This window comes from Rosa chinensis, chromosome 6 (assembly GCF_002994745.2).
Source record: "Rosa chinensis cultivar Old Blush chromosome 6, RchiOBHm-V2, whole genome shotgun sequence".
NCBI lineage: Eukaryota > Viridiplantae > Streptophyta > Magnoliopsida > Rosales > Rosaceae > Rosa > Rosa chinensis.
In genome coordinates, this window is record NC_037093.1 from 27,950,264 (window position 1) to 27,970,789 (window position 20,526).

The following is a 20,526-nucleotide window of genomic DNA, read 5'->3' on the forward strand; positions in this document are numbered from 1 at the left end:
GAGGATGACAACTTAGTCTCCAAGTTTTCAAAATTCTTCTTTTTATTTTCTAGGATTTATTTGATTGATCCACACAGCATTAGCCAATCAGATAATTTCACATCATCCTTCCTGTGTCATCCAACTGATAAAAAGCCTTCAAATTAACACCTTGATTCTAGGAAGATTATTTTTGCATTAATCACATGATTATTTTCTGATTTATCTCCTCAATTTTGGCCAAGGATGGAGTGTGGAGCTCAAGGAATGTATCGATCTGGACCTGTTTTCAACATTTTTGTTTGTTGAAATCCCTTGAAATTCTCTAGGATAAGTTCAAAACATCACCTTCTTGAATCTTCTTTTATTTTCACTGCAAATCATGTATTTATCCCCCAAAAATACTCCTTTTCACGTCCCAAAAGCCCTAGAGTAATTAGGTTAATTACTTCAATTGCCGAAAATCCCAAAATATTGTAGAACAATCTTGAGCTTTCTTGAGTAATCTTGAAGCCACATGGTCTCCTAATGCTCTCAGGTTTCCTAGCCTCATCAGGATTCCTCATGTCTTCAGAATTCCTACTTTGACTGGATTTCCTAGTCTGACCAAGATTTCCTAGCTGGACCGGGAAAACTTTATTTATTCGTTTAAGCTCATTTATGCATCCTTGTGCCTTGTCTTTGTCGTCTCCAATGTCTCACATTCTTCTCATGTGTCTTTAAGCTCATTTTCTTGTCATTTTTTCTGATATACTTAGAAAATATAAACTAAATTAAAAATGATTAAGTAAAGGAAATAACTAAACAAAATATAGGGACTTAAATATTAAAATGTCGCATTAAAATGCTCCTATCAAATTTGTACATTTGCATATTCATCTAGCATCCTTTAGGTTTTCCCTAGCTAGAGTGGTTTTCCAATCCCTTGAGAACAATATCCTCTACTCATAATCTCTTACACTATAACTTGACCCTTATACTTGAGGGTGGCTATTTGGCTAACAAAACTTGTGTAGAAGTAAAATCTTATAATTTTTGTATGTTGACTATGTGAGTAGCTGCTTAGGCAATGAGTTGAGCAGGGATGAGTTTTCTTGCTTGCCTACCTGAATCGAATTTTGTTGCTGTAGTTTTCCCGAGATTATATTGAAACTACTAGATTCTACTAGATTCCTTGATAAGTTCACGTACATTACGGCTGCTTTTGTTTTTTTAATTCCATATGTGCATTTGTATAGTGATAAGTAATCATAATTTTCTCTTTGATTTTAGCCCATCAACTCCTCCTTGGCCAAGCAAGGAGGTCTTTCTCTTGGGGATGAAGCACAATACAAGAAAGCTACGGTTGATATTAAAGCTGATACAGAAACAACTGTAAAGTCTCCCAGTGTTCATTTTTTCTTATAGTGTTTGGATTTCAATAACTTTTGTTTCTAATAGGAGACCCTTTACTGAGCAGGTCTCAACAGAGATCACCATCACAGATGTCCTGCCTTGGACAAAACCTATTGCTTCAGTCAAATTCCCTGACTACAAATCTGACCAGTCAACATCACATAAATATCTTCAACTATTTTTTCCTTTAAAACTTTTTTGGTTTGTTTGTTTGTTTGTTTTTTTTTTTTTTTTTTTTTTTTTTTTTTTTTTTTTCAGAATAAAGTCTGAAAAGGGTCATTTTCTTCATCCAGGTTTAAGTTGGGCAAAGTTTGACAGCCTTCCCTTTTGTTCTCAATACTGAATAATAAACAAAAATGAAAGTAAAGATGGTTTGCCACCTAGCCATTGTCGTACAATAAAGCTACCTCTGACTATGAGCTACAAAAAGCAATTGACTCTATAATCCCCACACGAATCTATGCAAATTTAGAATGTAGCTTAGCATGAATCACATCATTTACTAAATTAAATGTAGTAATCAGCTATTTAATTGTAGATTAAATGGTGCTTCTACCAGTAAAGTGTTGATGCTTTGTCCATTTTGTGCAAACAGAGCCAATTGATAATGAGCTTAGTGACTACTTAGAGTACTGGGTAGCTAGTGGGGTAATTTAGAGAAAGATTGGGTTTTGTTCAATTTTTAAGAGTAATTTTGATGTGGTACTGAGCTTATTGAAAGATTAGGTTAAATTGTTTGTTAAGGAGTGTTAGAATTGGAATTTGATTGTTGATGTTGTTTGCTGGTTATATAAGATGGGGAATTCTGTTGTGAATTTACTATATTCCTCTGGTTAATGATGGCGGAAGCATGTATAGACTTGACTAAGCTTAGATTAATTAGGTTTAGATGGGTTCAACTCAATTCATATTGTTCGATTTACTCTTGAGTTTAATTCAAATCACTTGAAATTGGTTGTTGCTAGGCAGCTTGTTGATTGTTGGGTTTGCTTTTGGGTTATTACTCAGTAACTCGATCAGTTGTTCTCTAGTATTGGATATGCTGAACTACATTTCTAACCTTTTTGTGTGGTTGTTTGTATTGTTATTATGCTTTGCATATATTGTTGCTCATTTAGAATATAGGAATGATGGTAGAGAGAGTTTTCTCAATCAACATCGCATGTGTGATCTCTTTACCACAGAATTCCATTAAGGATTTAATGCGAAGTGCTTCCGAGTTGTAGTCAAGAACTGACTTGAAATCACAAAAGCGGAGGCTATCCATCTTACTTCTAGGTCAGGAAGCAGGGAGTCACGGACGTTGCCAAATCTATCTTCGAGTGAGACCCAAAGCCTTATGGGGTCTTCTTCATTCATACACTCGTACTGGAGCGAATCATCCATATGACGAGTCATTAGGATGATGGCTTTCACCTTATTTGCCTCTAAGGCTACTCTATTTGCTTCCAAAGCTTGAGCTTGCTCAACAGTTAGCACGTCCTGACTAGGCTCGAGAATCGTATCTAGGATTCTATCGGCCTTGAGATGCTGGTAGACATCACGAACCCACCTGTGGTATTTAGAGCCAGTTGTTCCCAATGGAGCAAAGTCCAATTTGTTCAGGTTACTCATCCTAAAAGAGAACAATAAATTAGGGTTAGTTTTGGAGCGTAATCGCTTCCAAGAAATTAAATTCCAAGAGGTATTGGATTAGATCGAAACAATGACGTAAGTGGTCGATCATAAATTCTCTACAAACTCTAAGTTTTGAGATCTCAACAAGCTCCAAGCTTGGAGTGAGCACGAACCCCCACCGTTCGGCTTAATTAGGTATCCCCTATGATGAAGAAAGGGCGGTATAAGAAGGGAGTTTGCAAGTCCCTGAGAAAAGAAGAGAAACTCAAAAATGGGAACTTTTAGTAAAACATACCTCTAAGGATTGCGAGATGTACTCGATCCTCGTTGAAGGATTGCAGACGAGCTTCAGTCCTAGGCAAGCATTCTAGGGAGATGGCGGTAGCAGGGTCGCGAGTCGCAGGAATGAGGAGTCGCAGGGGTCGCGGGATTGCGGAGTCGCGGGCGAGTCGCAGTGTCGCTGAGGTCACTAGGGTCGTGGAGTCACAGGCGTGCAATATTACGAGCGAGTTGCGGTGACATTGGGGTCACAGGGTCGCGGTGCCACTGATGAGTCGCGGTCGCGAGGGCAGGAGAGCGCGTGAGAGGGCAGAAGGCAAGTAGGGCTTACGGGCGATGCAGGGGTAGCGAGGCTAACTCGGTAGGGTTAGCATTGAGTTGCAACACGGGGGCTGCGGAGGCAGTAGTAGCGCAGACAAGGCTAATCCGGTGGAGTTCGATCAATTTCTGGGGTTTTGGTTTCTAAAGCTAGGGTTAGAGCTCGTGCTGATAACGTGTTGAAAAACTGAATTGGGAGAGAATTGAGTCATACTTTCATTAATAATAGGGCCTCTTTATATAGAGGATTACAAGCATAGAGATAGAGTTGTACATGGAAACATAATCGTACATTGATTGGATATCTCCTAAGATTCTCCGATAATATCTCTAATATAAACCCTATTTCAACTAGGGCAAGTAACCTCGAGTTTGGGCCAAACACATATTCTGGATTTACTTGAACAAGAATCAAATTATAGACATCGGTCAATAGTAACAAATGATGTTAATTATATGAATAGAAATCGAATTTTCAAAAACCGATGTTAGAATATTTTTTTACATCACGTGAATTTCTCACCGATGTAATTGTTGTGATGTCTAACAGCAAAATTCTAGTAAATCCTTACTAGGAAACTGGTTGGCATGTGGAGTCCTGATGAGACTTAGGAGACCTATGGAAGCTAGGAAAGCATAAAAAATAATCATGAAGCTTCTAGATGATGTCATGGACTACATGTGCAAGGCATGTGGCAGCAAAGAAACCTAATTGGACACAAAGAACGCATCAAATTCAAATCTGTTTCAAATTTGACAAACACCTGAGAGCAGCTTAGAATGATGCAGGTTATGATCCTTATGCTATTGGAAATCTACGGATGTCTTGTTTCCAAAACTTTTTACGGTTCGTCAATATCAATGTTTTAGGAGAAGTTATGGCTGATTTAGTACACGAAGGTCAATCTGTCCGTGAATTTGTTTCGGGTCAACCAATCCTAGATCAATACGAACTTGGAGAACTCAAGTGGGAACAAATTGGGAGATGCCTTGGACGTTCCAGTATATAAAGAAGGCATTTTAGAAGTCAAGATACACCATACTCTCCACAATTTCGTATTCTCACAAGTTTCTCTTTAGTTTTCAAATTTTCACATCACAAGGAAGCTTTGCCATGCTCAACACCATTCCTAGTTGTGATCTTCACCTTGTTGTGACACCTTAGAGCTGCTATGGATCTTTGGGACGTGATACCACCATCTTCATCTATTCCTTACGGTTTTTGTTCTTTGTAATAGATTTTCAGCTTTGGAATTTCTTTTGTGTAATCTGAAACCTATGAATAACTACTCTGATTTTGTGAGCAATTTTGATGCTCTTTTCTATGTGATATTTGTATTTATGTGTTCTTGATTGTTTGCTTTTGCCTAAATATGAAAAGATAATCTGATTTTGTTTTATTGATACCTTTTGCATGTTCTTGTTCTTTGGTGGCAAACTTAGGATGATTGCATGTAATTGGAGCTAGTAATTAGGTTTGTGCTTTGTAACCCTAATTCAAATGAGTAGAAAAGGCTTAGGACATAAGTCAAAATCAGATTATGCATGCATTGAATTGACTTGTTTTGAGTACTTGGATTTGCATGTTTATTGACTAAACTAATTTCACATGTTCTTAATGATTTGAAACCTAAGTTTGCACGGCTGCTTTGATTGTGTGAAACCTGCTTTTGAAATATATTGGTTAGGTGCTTTGCTTGATCAATTGTGTAAAGGGAAGTAAAATAAGGGACATTGTTTTCTTTTAACTTTGTTTCTTGATTGATAGCATTTCATGGCATTAGTAAAGGATTAAGCATGCATGTAACAAATTGAGCATTGAATTGTGGTTGAAAAATTGTTTTCAAAGTTTCCGTTCATGTTCCCTTGAGCATTGAATTGTGGTTCATAAATCGTTTTCAAAGTTTCCGTTCATGTTCCCTTTCATTCTCAACGTTTTCTTTTATTTTTGTTTGCTGAAAATTTCATTCCCAAAACCCCCAAAACTCTTCTTTGATTTCATAAATATTGTTCTTGTATATAAATTTGTGTTTTTGGTTTTCTGTACTTGTAAATATTTCATATATAATATGAAAATACCCTAAAGAAATCGAAAATATTGTTTTTAGTTTCAAATTTTTACATTTTGTATATGTTTTCCTAATTAGATTTGTTTTAGGTTTTGTGTAAGAATTTGTATTTGTGTTTGTGATGTACTTAGATTCTAATTCTTTGTTGTAAATGTCGAATTCTTTGTTTATATATATTTTAATTCGTGTGATCTATACTTCTGAATAATTGTCGCTTTTGTGATTTATATGTGAGTACCCTCAATCCCCAACTTGAACGATCCCTGCTTATTCTATACTGGGTTTCAAATTACATTGGAAAAGTACAATATTCAAATTCTATTCTTGGTGAATTCAAGTCCTCAAATTTTATTGGGGGCAATAGAAGTTATTCCCCCTAGTAAAACTTTTTTAATGAGTCAATGTGCTTTCACATCACATTGGAAAAGCTTGCCCTTCACAATCAAACATGTTAAAATGAAAATGAACATAAAATAAACTCCTGCAATAATTGAAAAATCAAAATCAAAATGTAGAGTAAGCAGAAAAATTCTCGATACAAGTACTTCAAAAACATAATCTCAAAAAGAAACAAAATTCAAGCACTAATCAATCTCAATCATCTTCCAAAGGGAAATGTTCTACTGCTTCCTAATGAAAAATAGACAGAAAGTTAAAACATTCGACAACTTTGCAATCAAATAGATACTGTGCAGGTCTTCTTGTTGTGCTGACCCATTTTACCACAACGGCCGCAATGAATTAGCTTCTTTTTAGACTCTCCTCTAGACTTGAACATCTTGAGCCTAGGCCTCCTGGGCGGCTTCTTTTTAAGTGGAGGTAGTATATCCATATTAGATATCGGACAAATAGGGAAATCATAGCACTTCAAGTAATGATCAACATGAAAGTACTGATCAATAAATGCATACACATCCAGTGAGGCAAATTGCATTGCAGCAAGACCATGGCAGCAAGGAAAGCAATTAATTTGCCATTCTTTACATGAGCATGAAAGAGTTCCAAGGTTCACTTCATAAGAGTACTTAGAACGAACTTCATAAACATTTGTATGCAAGTAATGCACACTTAAATTGCGAGCTTGCTTTATACTATCCTTCAAACGACCCTCCATAACTGGAATAAGTTCTGTGATCCAAAGTTCTGCCTCATCTCTCCTCTCACTCATCTGCTGCATTATCTTAATCCTAGTCTGATCAAGCATAGTATATACAGGCATCTCACACTCAAGAGAAAACCATGAATTAAAAGACTCCGTTATGCTATTAGCCATAATTCCATAATGAGATCCAAGGACAGCACCAATTTTCAAGAGGCATATCAGAAAGAAATGTGTTTATAATATCAAAACCCCCCACTTCAGTTAGCTCTCTTAAATGGAAACAATATTCCTTATCAGTACATGAATATGCTAACTCAAAAAACTTCTTTTTAACATCCTCTTTCATAACAGAACCCCCTTCATCCTTGTATTTACTCATAAGGTTAAACGCCAAGTGCTTGTAACAAAATAGATGAGGATTAGCAGGAAATACCTTATCGAAAGCACTCAATAGTCCCACAGTACGAGCACTAATAAATGTAATCACTCTACCTTGAGGTTCAAGTAAGCTCTTCAAGTGTTCGAAAAAAAAGGTCCAATTTGCATCCGTCTCAGAATCACACACACATTGCAAAAGGGAAGAAACCTGCACAAAGAAGAAGGTCAGTTTATTGAGGGGCAATAAGAGATATTGCTGCATGCCGCTCCACAATGGGAGCATGCTACTCCACAAATTCAAAAGGAACAATGATAGAAGCCCAAACAAGTAAAGAGAAAAAATGGAAAAAAAGTCATAAGAAAATAAAAATTTATTGGAGGGAAATAAAAGATATTACAGTGTATCGCTACACTGTCAACGAGAGCATGCCACTCCACAATTTCAACAAAAAAGAATAAAAAACAATAGGACAAGAAGAAATAAATAAAAAGGGAAAAGAACAAGAAAATAAAATTTATTAGAGGGCAATAAAAGATATTGCAAGGTGCAGCTGCACTGCCTATGGGAGCGTGCCGCTCCACAATTTCAAAAAGACCAATGAAATAACGTAAAAAAGAAAAAGAAACAGAAAGCAAAAGAAATTAGAAGAAAAAAGTCTGAAACCTTATTTCATTGGGGGGCAATAAAAGTATTAAAAAGATATTATTAGGGTGCAATAAAAGAGAAAATTACTTCGATTTCCATTCATTCCAGTTGCACAAATGTGAAGACCCGAAATTCTCCGATAAATATTTTGGAATCCGATATTTGTTCAATTAGATGAAATATGAATTGTGGGCATGATTCGTATGTCGTTGTATGAGAAATTTGGTTTCGAATGAGTTTATTTTCGAGACAAACGTTATTTAGGGGGGGGGGGGGGGGGTCACTAAAATCAAGCTCGTCGATACGAGTTCGTGCATATGCGGAACGCAAGAATCGGAGTTCGTACGAAGAAGTTATCGCGTTTGGAAAAGTTTCCATTTTGGGTATATATACCTAGCTATTTTTGGGAATTTCCAAAAATAGCTAGGGTTTCCATTTTTGGCAGCCGCACAGTTTCCTTCTCTCTCTCTCTCTCCCCCTCCCGAGCTCGAGCCGAAAACAGAGCAAGGAGTCTCCGGCTCCGTTCTCCCTCCTTCGGCCACCAAACCACCTCCCACGGCTTCTTCTTGACCTTGCGCAGCTGCCAGTGGCAGCCTTGCGCCGTGGCATGGCTTGTAGCGGCGGCAAGAAGCTTGTTTCCATTTCCGACCGTTTTGAGTGCGAAGTGAATATCTCGAGCTACCGGCCACCAGAACTCGATGTTCTTTGCTTTTTGAACTCACCTTGAGTTTCTAGACAAGAACCAAGAAGAAAAACACCTGAAGTGATCGATTTCACGCTCGTCGGAAGCCTTGCCGTTTTTTGCAGATTTTCCGGCCAAACCAGACTGTTTTGGTAATTTTCGACCACTTCCACTCATTTTCTGACTTCCTGATAGTTATGAAAGTTGCTCAAAATGATTAAAAGAAGAGGAAAAGCCCAGCCCCGACACCATTGGCGGTGGTCGATGGCGGATCTGTCCCTAACTCCGGCGGCCTTTTCCGGCCACCTCCGGGGGTCCCAAGGGAAGTTTCTGCCCATTTTTATGTTCTACGTGTTCATATAATCATTTCGATATATAGCATGTGAATTTTGGAGATCGTATGATTAAGTTATGAATTTTACAATTTCGATCGATTTCGATCGTTCGATTTGTGATCTGTGAAGATCGGACCGTCTGTTGGACTTGTAGTTTGATATGATGATCGTAGGACTATCCCGATGACTTTGTGTGGTCACGGGTGAAGATCCGACCGTTGGATCTTCATATAAGTGCGTTCTTGAATTGTACGCTAAGTTAATTATCGTATTTGGTTAGGTGATTGACGGTTTGAGTTGGTGGACGATTGTGAACCGTATTTTAAGCTGTTGAGAAGACGCAGCGGGATTAGAGGTGAGTAAATCTCACATGGTTCATTTACGAACCGAATTTCCTTATTGCACAATTAATTGTTATGTGTGAAAAAATGGTTTTAAGAAAATGAAATTTAAAGTATATAAGAAAATGAATTTCTTGGTTTTACTACGTGTGAACTATAGTTGGTATTAGTGGTCATTCATGAGTGGATGATTACGTATATATATATTTACGTGATTTTATACGGAATGGTGTGACATTGAAATATGTGGTTTTTTGATGATTTCGTTTTTATACTTGTATGAAGGATATATTTGCCATGAATATTATGATAATTGGTATTATTGTGAGTATGATTTGGGTGGAGACGTGATATTGTGAAACGGGTGGGATTCTATTTATATTTTGTTCAGCGGACTGAAATGTCCAAAGTTCGATGGTTATAATAACCAGAGTGTTTTGTTCTGAGGGCAGAAATGTCCAAAGTTCGATGGTTATCATTGTGATAAACGAAGTATTTTTGTTCTGCGGGCAGAAATGCCCAAAGTTCGACGGTTATAGTATTAATCGAAGTATACCGGATGCTTGCACCTAGGCCAAGGTGACAAGTAACGATTCAGATAGAGCTCTAGACTGTTGTGGGAGTACGGTCATGGTGGTAACTAGGTTATTGCATTGTGAGTACTTTGTGCCAGGTGAGTTAAATTGTTGGGGTTGTTGTGTGTGTTCGGATTGTTAGATTGTTTTACTTGAATTAAAAGAATTGTGATTTAATAAATCAACTGTTCATTTCTTATTTACTCACGGGCTTTGCAAAAAGCTTACCGGGTTTTGTGTTTGCAATCCCGGTACACTATTCAAACGGTGTAGCGGATAACTCTGCAGGTTAGGAGTATCAGGGTGGAGATCGAGCGGAGTAGGATATCGGTGTTAAGTGTTGCACTTAACCTATTTTGGTGTGTTGTAGACTCTTACGGACTTAACATTTTATCTTTGTTGGTATTGTAATAATTGACTCAAGAGATAGTTTGCTACGAGGTTTGTATTATGGTTTGCGAGACGCTGGTTAAGAAAAAAATTCAGGAATTTATTTGTATTGGTTATTATTCATGTTTCGGATTTGAATTTGTTATTCAAAATTCGGGGCGTGACAACAATGAATCTGCTCTTTGTAAATACTCTTTCCAAAAGTCCCATCCACAAACAGTACAGGAAGACAAAATTCAAAGCCTTCAACACAGCCTGCATAAGCTAGGAAAAGCCTCTGAAACCGATTACTCGATGAATCAACTTCCAAAACAAAAGTAGAGCCCGGGTTACTCTCAAAAACAGTTTCCCGATACCAGGATAACATGTTCAATGAATCAGCCTCAAAACCATGTTGAATGTAACTACTCCACTCATTCGACAAATAGGGAACAAATGCCTGGTTCCCTGCTTTCAGTGCCTCATATGCCGCCCTGTGTTTTCTTCCTCGCAGGTGGGAATTCAAATTGTGGGAATTCAAATTGTGTTCATATGTAGTTTCCTGACAGAAAGCACAAGTCCACTCTTTTGTGACTTCTTTAGGATGCTCTGGATCCTCTACACCTGTTCCAACCTCAACCGGCTTTCCATATATTTCCATGGCTGCAACAGTACGGTTTTCAGGCCCAGTGAGCTTCAGCTTTCCCTCATTCTTTATCTTCAGTCCCTCGTATGTAGCCTTGTGTTTATTATCACCGAGAGGGGAACTAAAAGTTGCATCAGTTTGAGTTAGTAGCGGACTGACTGTGGTCCACTCCTTTTGGACTTTCTTTGGAGGTGGAGTATTCAGAATTTCTCCGTCAGCTGCAACCTCAATGGCTTTTACATTCATCTTCCCAGAAGAAAATTTATCTTCATTCACAGTGAGGTTAAGCTCCGCCGGACTAACCTACAAATGCAATGAAACAAGGTTCAAAAGGATTTTTTTATTTTTTTTTATCCACTCTTAAGATGGACACAATTCTGTTGCAATAAAGAAAGTAAACATGAAAAAAACATTTCAAAGAAAGAGTAAAACCCAAATTCATGTGACAAGTCTGGAGAAAAGAATGACAACGACACATTCGGCGGATATATAAGAAGCAACCCCACCACCAAAGATTCAGCAAAGTGACTAGACGCATTTTTCTTATGGCAAATGAATTGCAACTGATGCCAAGTCTTTATACCATGAACATATTTATAACCAACAATGCAGTTATAAGATTTTACCACATGCAAAACCTTACATGGCTACCAGTTGTTTCCTTCTTTTTCACCATAGAGGAATGCTAGCTACCTTCCCTTTCTACCTTTCCCTTTCAACCTTCTCCGCTCAACAAGTGACATGTGGATTCCACTACCACTTTAAACTCAATATTTATTACATTGAATAACTAATTCTATTTTTTCCATGTCTGCCCTTCTAATAAATGTCTCACATTTTTTTTTTCTTTCTATATATTTACTTTGACTTTGTAGGATGTTTAATTTATTTTGCATTTCTTTTTTCTTAATTAATTTTGCATTTTTTAATTGTTATTTTGACAATATGGGTTGTGGTTTTTTTCTTTTTAGCTTGCATTATTATTATCTAGTAAAACATCACTTTCAATACTCTTAATCGCCATCTAACTTTGCTGGCGAAACTTTCATCATCTATTTGAGTCCAAGTATCATCCCCTGATCTAAAATATGCAAGACTAGTTACAGAAAGAAACTCACTATTGTATCGTACTAGTACTTCATAATCATTAGGACACAAACATGGGTCAGCCGACAATTCAACCGAATAAATAGAACATCTTCTATCTGTGGTTTTTATAAGTGGTGGAAGAGTAATGGTATGCCCGGTGAAAGGGTTCAGTTAGCTCAATTTCTTAAAAAAAACAAAAAACAAAAAAAACAACAACAATTTTTAAAATCTTTGTTCAATTTCATTTCCTTGCCAAAGAAATGAAATTGAACAAAGATTAAAAAATGGGAATGGATTTCAGAGTGGATGCTAGAGAAAAAGAAAGAGATAAAAAAAAAAGATTTGATTGAACGAAGATTAAAAAAATGGGAATGGATTTTAGAATGGATGCTAGAGAAATAGAAAGAGAAAAAGAAATATTTGAGAGAAAGGGAAGATAGGTATGGGGAAGTTTGACCTAGATGAACCCAGAAAGGAAAAAACCACAACCCAGATTGTCAAAATAACAATTAAAAAATGCAAAATTAATTAAGAAAAAAAATGAAAAATAACTTAAATATCCTGCAAAGTCAAAGTAAAATATAGAAAGAAAAAAAATGTGAGACATTTATTAGAAGGGTAGACATGGAAAAAATAGAATTAGTTATGCAATGTAATAAATATTGAGTTTAAAATGGTAGTGGAATCCACATGTCATTTGTTGAGTAGGGAAGGTTGAAAGGGAAAGGTAAAAGGGGAAGGTAGCTAGCATTTCTCTTTCACCATAACCTGCACAGCTTTGATATCATTCTGTCCATCATTTGGCTTTATGGATTTTGAATACAAGAAAAGACAAGGAAAGGTCAAATCATCAACTTAATAGTTAAGTCAGAAGAAGTAATAAAAGAAATCCATATTTTTCAGGGTTTATCAGTGATCACAACCAACAACTAAAATCTTTCCTGTGCCATTTGGGATTGTTAGGCAATTCATCTAGCTCAAAATGACTAATACTGTATCGAAATCTCTATGAATCACATCAGGGATCGTATGCATTCTACCGCTTCATTATCCATGGATGAAACTGCATTAAACTCTTCTACATTAAGATTAGTCCTTGTTGACTGAAACAAAAAATTGGAGTGACACACCAGGTCAGGAGCTAGTAATCAACCTCTAACAAATATTTCATCAAAAGTCCTACTGACCAAAACTGAATTTGTGTTTTCTCAGATTTCGATTTTTGAAGCATTCATGTACACAATGAATAATTACAATGATACAAGTAACAAGATTTGCTTACCTTGCAAGCAATAAATTTTTCCAAACCTTCAGGTCCATTCTCCTTGACATATCTCTCAACCTCAGAGAGAAAGTTATCTCTCACAAGGGACTCCTTCTGCTTGTTGAACAAGTTGATAACAATTTGGGGATCCATGGAGAGGCATGGACAGATAAGGTGTTTATAGACACATAAGGCACCATCAAAATGTGGCATCACCAAAAAGAAGACAATCAGTAGCCTAATGTATGGCCAGAGCAGGAACCTGACAGGTATCGAATTGGAAAATAGGAAATAAAAGTTAATGAAACAAATACGATCATTGAAAAATTGCAACAAAATTCAGCACTTTGTCGCAAAGGACCTAGCTGATATCAAACTATGTAGCTATTTTTCTTTGGAAAAAAAAAAAAAAAAAAAAAGAATGCAAGCTTCCTCACAGATATACATTGGTACATGCAAAAAATTGATCTGACATTGAGTTTGAAACTGAAATGATATATTACATCCATTATAAAAGCTTGAAGTGCATTAGAGAACAACAAAGAACAGAAAATTCATGTAATCCTACTATTTACACATGAGGATCATCTACATCTAAACAAACCATGGATATCAATATTTCTCCTTAAACAAGGAACCGTGCTTTATCTATTTTAACATCACATGTACATATATCATATCCATCTTGATGTTACTTTCAAAATGACTTGTGAAACTGTCTGTTCCTTAGTGAAGAAAAATTCTCTGTTTCTCCTTGGTTACACCACAAACAATGAATATGCCAACTCCACGTTCCACACCTGTCACTACATGTCCAGCATTTAAGTACAGCCACAGTTTGAAAGCTTTCTCTCCTATTGATTCTGGTAATGGGTAGGAAATGTTTAAAGATTCCGTTTTAAATTTTATCACTACTTTTCCACTTCTATCTGTATGTAGTTAGAAATAAAAGCATGGATAACCGATTCAATTGCAAAAATTTTGGGGAAAATTCACAACTTTCGGTCCACATTACAAATAGGATTTCAACACAGTATCTTGTCTACATTATACAAGGCTCCAAAATTTGTGATCTATCATTGATTGGGAAATCAAAAATAGAAATACCCAATAAAAAAGCAAAAGAAAATAGGAAAGTACCATTCAAGGAGCTTCATAAAAGCATGTTCAAATAGCAAGATCAATGAGAAGACGACCCAATACGTATTTATCTTCTGAGTATCTGTAATGGAATTTGTCTCGATTGCTCTAATGGAAGAATACCTGTCAGAATAATGATCAGGCAAATCACCATCATCATGAGCATGATCATGATCATGAGTTAAATATTACAGTTGTTAAGTCGGAGAGGGACTTACAGAGGATAGACCAGAGCAAAGAGTTAGCTCACCCCGGATTACTCTCAAAAACAGGTTCCCGATACCAGGATAACATGTTCAATGAATCAGCTATCAGCCTCAAAACCATGTTGAATGTAACTACAGCCTCAAAACCATGTTGAATGTAACTACTCCACTCATTCGACAAATAGGGAACAAATGCCCGGTTCCTGCTTTCAGTGCCTCATATGCTGCCCTGTGTTCTCTCCCTCTCGCAGGTGGGAATTCAAATTGTGTTCATATATAGTTACCTGACAGAGACCACAAGTCCACTCCTTTTGGACTTGTTTAGGATGCTCTGGATCTTCTATACCTGTTCCAACCTCAACCAGCTTTCATATATTTCGATGGCTGCAACAGTATTCTTTTTCAGGCCGAGTGAGCTTCGGCTTTGCCTCATTCTTTATCTTCAGTCCCTCGTATGTAGGCTTGTGTTTATTATCATCGAGAGGGGAACTAAAAGTTGCATCAGTTTGAGTTGGTAGTGGACTGACTGCCGTCCACTCCTTCTGGACTTTCTTTGGAGGTGGAGTATTCAGAATTTCTATGTCGGCTGCAGCCTCAATGGCTTTTTCATTCATCTTCCTAGAAGAAAATTTATCTTCGTTCACAGCGAGATTAGGCTCTGCCTGACTAACCTACAAATGCAACGAAACAAGGTTCAAAAGGATTTTTATTTTTTTATTTTTTTTTATTCATACACTCTTAAAAGGGACACAATTCTGTTGCTAACTTGCTATAAAGAATGTAAACATGAACAAAACATTCTAGCCATTCTAGATAAGCCGTAAAAAGGGCTTCTAGTCATTTTTTGGATCTTGCGAGACAATTAGCCCATAGTTTTCCGTTATTCGCTTGGGTTTGCAACATACTCGAGGGGGTTTGAGCATTTGGAATTTGTAGACGGTTGTGGTTATTTTATTGTTAGTTGTATTACTTGTATACGTTCAGCGGTTGTTTACATCAGCGATTATGTTCATCATTGCATGAAAGACGGCCTTTGTTGAAGGGTTAAGTGAAATGGAACTCATAGAAGCCAATTACGTTCTTTGTGTTTATAACTTTATATATTGAGCACATGTTGAGTACGTTTGTGAGGTCCTGTTAGCCTTTAAGCGGGATGCAACTCATGTTGATCATAGAACATGATTTAAACTGATCATGAAATGTCTTCAGTTGCTTAGCAAAGAAAAATAAATCAGAATTACAGACTATACTATTTTCTTTTTTGAGCGTTTCTCAGCACAACCACCATTTCTGGTGATAAACTATGACAGCAATTCCTTCACTTAAGATGAGATACCATGAACTCACCAGAGTGTTAAATTCACCAGTTGTGGTATCACAAAGGGCCCCTGGGCTTATTCATCCTTGCAAGCTTGATTAGGTTCTCTTTTTTCGTTCTTGCACATTTTCCTTGTGTTTTCTTCCGTTGAGATGAGACAGCATGTCAATCTCACCAGCACAGCGTATTCTACAAATTGCGCACCACAAAGGAGAACTCTTCACCCTTGGAACTTCATTTGGCTTCGGTTGTTGACTTTGTACCTTCTCGACCTGTATAGCAATTTTCCCTTTCTGGCCATTGCTGGATTGCTTCTTTGTGATTGGAGCTGGACTACTATTTTTCTGGCCTTGCACATTTTCATTTAAAGTAACTTTTTGTTTTGATCCCTTTCTGGCCATTGCTGGATTGCTTCTGTGTGATTGGAGCTGGACTACTATTTTTCTGGCCTTGCACATTTTCATTTTCATTTTCATTTCCATTTTCTTCGGAATACTCTTTCCTGGCTCCTTATTTGGTTGATTGGATGTTTTTGCGGTTGAAGCTGGGGCAATATTGGGCACAAATGCCTGGTTCCCTTTCAGTGCCTCATATGCTGCCTTGTGTTTTCTCCCTCGCAGGTGGGAATTCAAATTTCTTTCACATGTAGTAGTTACCTGACAGAGAGCACAAGTCCACTCTTTCTGGACTTCTTTAGGAGACTCTGGATCTTCTATACCTGTTCCAACCTCAACCAGCTTTTCATTTATTTCCATGGCTGCAACAGTACGGTTTTCAGGCCCAGTGAGCTCTGCCTCATTCTTTATCTTCAGTGCCTCGTATGTACCCTCATGTTTATTATCACCGAGAAGGGAAGTCAACGTTGCATCAGTTTGAGTTTGCAGCGGATTGACTGAGGTCCACTCTTTCTGGACTTTCTTTGGAGGTGAAGTCTTCAGAATTTCTCTGTCGGCTGCAACTTCGATGACTTTTTCATTCATCTTCCTAGAAGAAAATTTATCTTCATTCACAGTGAGATTAGGCTCTGCCTGACTAACCTACAAATGCAATGAAACAAGGTTCAAAAGGATTCTTTTTGTTTTTTGTTTTTTCATTTATATACTCTTAAAATGGACACAATTCTGTTGCAATAAAGAAAGTAGACATGAGCAAATCATTCCAAATGTAAATGAATTGCAACTAATGCCAAGTCTTTATACCATGAACATATTTATAACGAACAATGTAGTTTTAAGATTTTACCACATGCAAAACCTTACTTGGCTAGCAGTTGTTTCCTTCTTTTTCACCATTTCCTGCACAGCTTTGATATCATTCTGTCCACCATTTGGCTTTATGGATTTTGACTACAAGAAAAGACAAGGAAAGGTCAGATCATCAACTTAATAATTAAGTCAGAAGAAGTAATAAAAGAAAGCCATATTTTTCCGACTTTATCAGTGATCACATTCAACAACTAAAATCTTTCCTATGCCATTTGGGATTATTAGGCAATTCATCTAGCTTAAAAAGACTAATACTGTATTGAAAGGACCATCAAAATCTCTATGAATCATATCAGGGATCTTATGCATTCTACCGCTTCATTATCCATGGATGAAACTGCATTGAACTCTTTTACATTGAGATTTGTCCTCGTTGACTGAAACAAAAAATTGGAGCGAGACACCAGGTTAGGAGCTAGTAATCAACCCCTGACAATAATTTCATCAAAGGTCTTACTGACCAAAACTGAATTTGTGTTTGCTCAGATTTCAAATTTTGAAGCATTCATGTACATAATGAATAAATATGATGATACAAGTAATAAGATCTACTTACCTTGCAAGCAATAAATTTTTCCAAACCTTCAGGTCCATTCTCCTTGACATATCTCTCCACCTCAGAAAGGAAGTTATCTCTCACAAGGGACTCCTTCCGCTTGCTGAACAAGTTAATAACAGTTTGGGGATCCATGGAGAGGCATGGAAAGATAAGGTGTTGATAGACATATAAGGCACCATCAAAATGTGGCATCACCAAAAAGAAGACAATCAGTAGCCTAATGTATGGCCAGAGCAGGAACCTGACAGGTATCGAATTGGAAAATAGGAACCAAAAGTTAATGAAACAAATATAACATATCACAATCATTGAAATGTTGTAACAAGATTCAGCATTGTGTCGTAAAGGACCTAACTGATATCAAACTAAGTAGCTCTTTTTCTTTGGAAAAAAAAAAAAAAGCATCTGGATTGAAGAAAAAAGAATGAAAGCTTCCTCACAGATATAAATTGGTACATGCACAAAAATTGATTTGACATTGAGTTTGAAACTGAAATTATATGTTACATCCATTATAAAAGCTTGAAGTGCATTAGAGAACAACAAAGAACAGAAAATTCATGTAATCCTACTATTTACACATGAGAATCATCTACATCTATACGAACCATGGTTGTCAATATTTATCTAATTTAACAACACATGTACATATATCACATCTGTCTTGATGTTACTTTCAAAATGATTTGTGAAACTTTCTGTTCCTTAGTGAAGAAAAACACTCCATTTCTCCTTGATTATACCACAAACAATGGATATGTCATGCCAACTCTGCATTTCATACCTGTCCAGCATTTAGGTACAGCCAAAGTGTGAAAATTTTATTTTGTATTAATTCTGGTAATGGATAGGAAATGTTTAAAGATTCCTTTTTAAATTTTTACTACTACTTTTACATTTCTTTCAGTATGTAGTTAGAAATAAAAGCATGGATAACCAATCCAATTGCAAAATTCTGGGGAAAATTCACAACTTTCAGTCCACATTACAATTTGGATTTAAGCACAGTTATCTTGCCTACATCATACAAGGCTCCAAAATTTGTGATCTCTCACTGATTGAGAAACCAAAAATTGAAATACCCAATAAAAAAGAAAAAGAAAATAAAGAAGTACCATTCAAGGAGCTTCATAAAAGCATGTTCAAATAGCAAGATCAATGAGAAGACGACCCAATACGTGTTTATCTTGTGAGTATCTGTAATGGAATCTGTCTCGATTGCTCTAATGGAAGAATACCTGTCAGAACAATGATCAGGCAAATCACCATCATCATGATCATGATCATGAGTTAAATATTACAGTTGTTAAGTCAGAAAGGGACTCACAGAGGATAGACCAAAGCAAAGAGAGGCCTGCAAGTAAATCATAAACAAAACCAAAATTGGTATCATCTTATGAGAAATTTTTCTTCAACTTTACCAAGGTGTTCATCGTCGTAGAGAAAGCGTACCATGCAAGAACAACAAAGCATTGGAGCGCAAATCCAACAAGACCCAGTAAGCCCATCTTGAGCTTCAGCGTCTTCCGATGGTTACGGGCTGCAGTGTCGAATCAAATTCTAGTCTCTTGCCCTTGGAAGTTGGAATTTGAAAGACTTGGAGAAGCGACCTTACTTTTTCTTTTTCTTTTTCTTTTTCTTTTATATGACCAAAAGACTAGTGTTCGTACAGCGGGGAAATGGAACCTTCAAGTTTTGTATATTCTATATTTACGAGTAGAGGTGTTGCTCACCGTAACTGACTTTTTTTACTTTTACACTCTTAAAATATTAAATAAGTTTATATTATAGCATTGCTCTTCAATTTTTCTTCAACATGATCGCGCGCAAATCCAACCCATCTTTGGCTTCAGCGTCTTCGCATGGTTACGGGCTGCAGTGTCGAATCAAATTCTGGTCTCTTTCCCTTGGAATTTGAAAGACTTGGACAAGACCATACTTTTTCTTTTTCTTTTATTTGACCAAAAGACTAGTGTTCCTACAGCGGGGAAATGGAACTTTGAAGTTTTGTATTTTATCTATTCTATATTTAAGAGGAGATAATTTACTCATATAACTGATTTTTTTTTTTGTTTTTACTTTTATACTCCTGAAATATTAAATAACTTGTTTAACCACACCTACATTGTGTGTCTCGCCCAAACTCCCTGGTGACTTGTTTCAGTTATAATAAGGTTAGTCTTACACCTATCTTCTTATATATCCTAGTCATTGTACGATAATGTTTCCTTATAAGACTTCGATTATTGAGAATTTTTAAAAAATAACCCTTTTTGTGTCTTCAAAATGATTAATAATATTGTTTTCTAATTTAGTTGAAAAATAACCATTTGAGAAGGTAAAGTCGTAAAGAGTCATCTAAACCCTTACTAAATCCCTGCAAGAAAAACTTGAAAACTTTTTAGAAATCTTTTCTGTTTTTTTTTTTTAGGAGAAAAGAAAATTACAAAGCAAAGCCCGTTAGGCAGCCAAGGTTTACAATATCTAGCAGTAAGGCGGACGAGGCCGCAACCAGAACAGAACCAAACCAAACTTTGGGAGAAGAGAGGGCATGACCTGTTGAGTCAATGGCATCCGCCACAAAGTTGGCCTCGCGAAAAACATGCGAAAAAGAAATGGTCTCGAACTTCGCAGCCAGATTGAAAATGTCTTGGATGAGGGACTTAAGTTTCCAAGGAGGGATACAAGCTTTTTTATGCAGTTGATAATGAGAAGAGAATAACCCTCAACTTGAATTCTTGAGACGTTATGCAAAAGAGCCTGCATTAAACCATCTTTGAGCGCACTTCCTTCGACGACAGGAACTGTAGTAGCACCAAGTTGATGAGCTCCCGCCAAGAGAGGACTACCATTAGAATCTCTGATGATGTACCCCGCAGCTGCATGGTTGCGATTCTTGACCGAACCATCAAAGTTAAGTTTGAAATAACCAGCTGGAGGAGAATTCCAATTAA

At 36.8% G+C, this 20,526-nt stretch overlaps 1 protein-coding gene across 18 annotated transcripts in view; it reads right to left on the reverse strand.

The window, feature by feature from the left end:
- Positions 1-15,595: 15,595 nt before the first annotated feature.
- LOC112169873 overlaps positions 15,596-20,526 on the reverse strand; it is a 28,166-nt gene continuing 23,235 nt past the window's right edge. For all 18 annotated transcript variants that reach the window (XM_024306945.2, XM_024306941.2, XM_024306936.2 and 15 more), the window contains one exon: positions 15,596-16,785. In XM_024306945.2, coding sequence (XP_024162713.1) covers positions 15,847-16,785 — 939 coding nt within the window. In that variant the 3' untranslated portion in view covers positions 15,596-15,846. The remainder of the gene's footprint in view (positions 16,786-20,526) is intronic.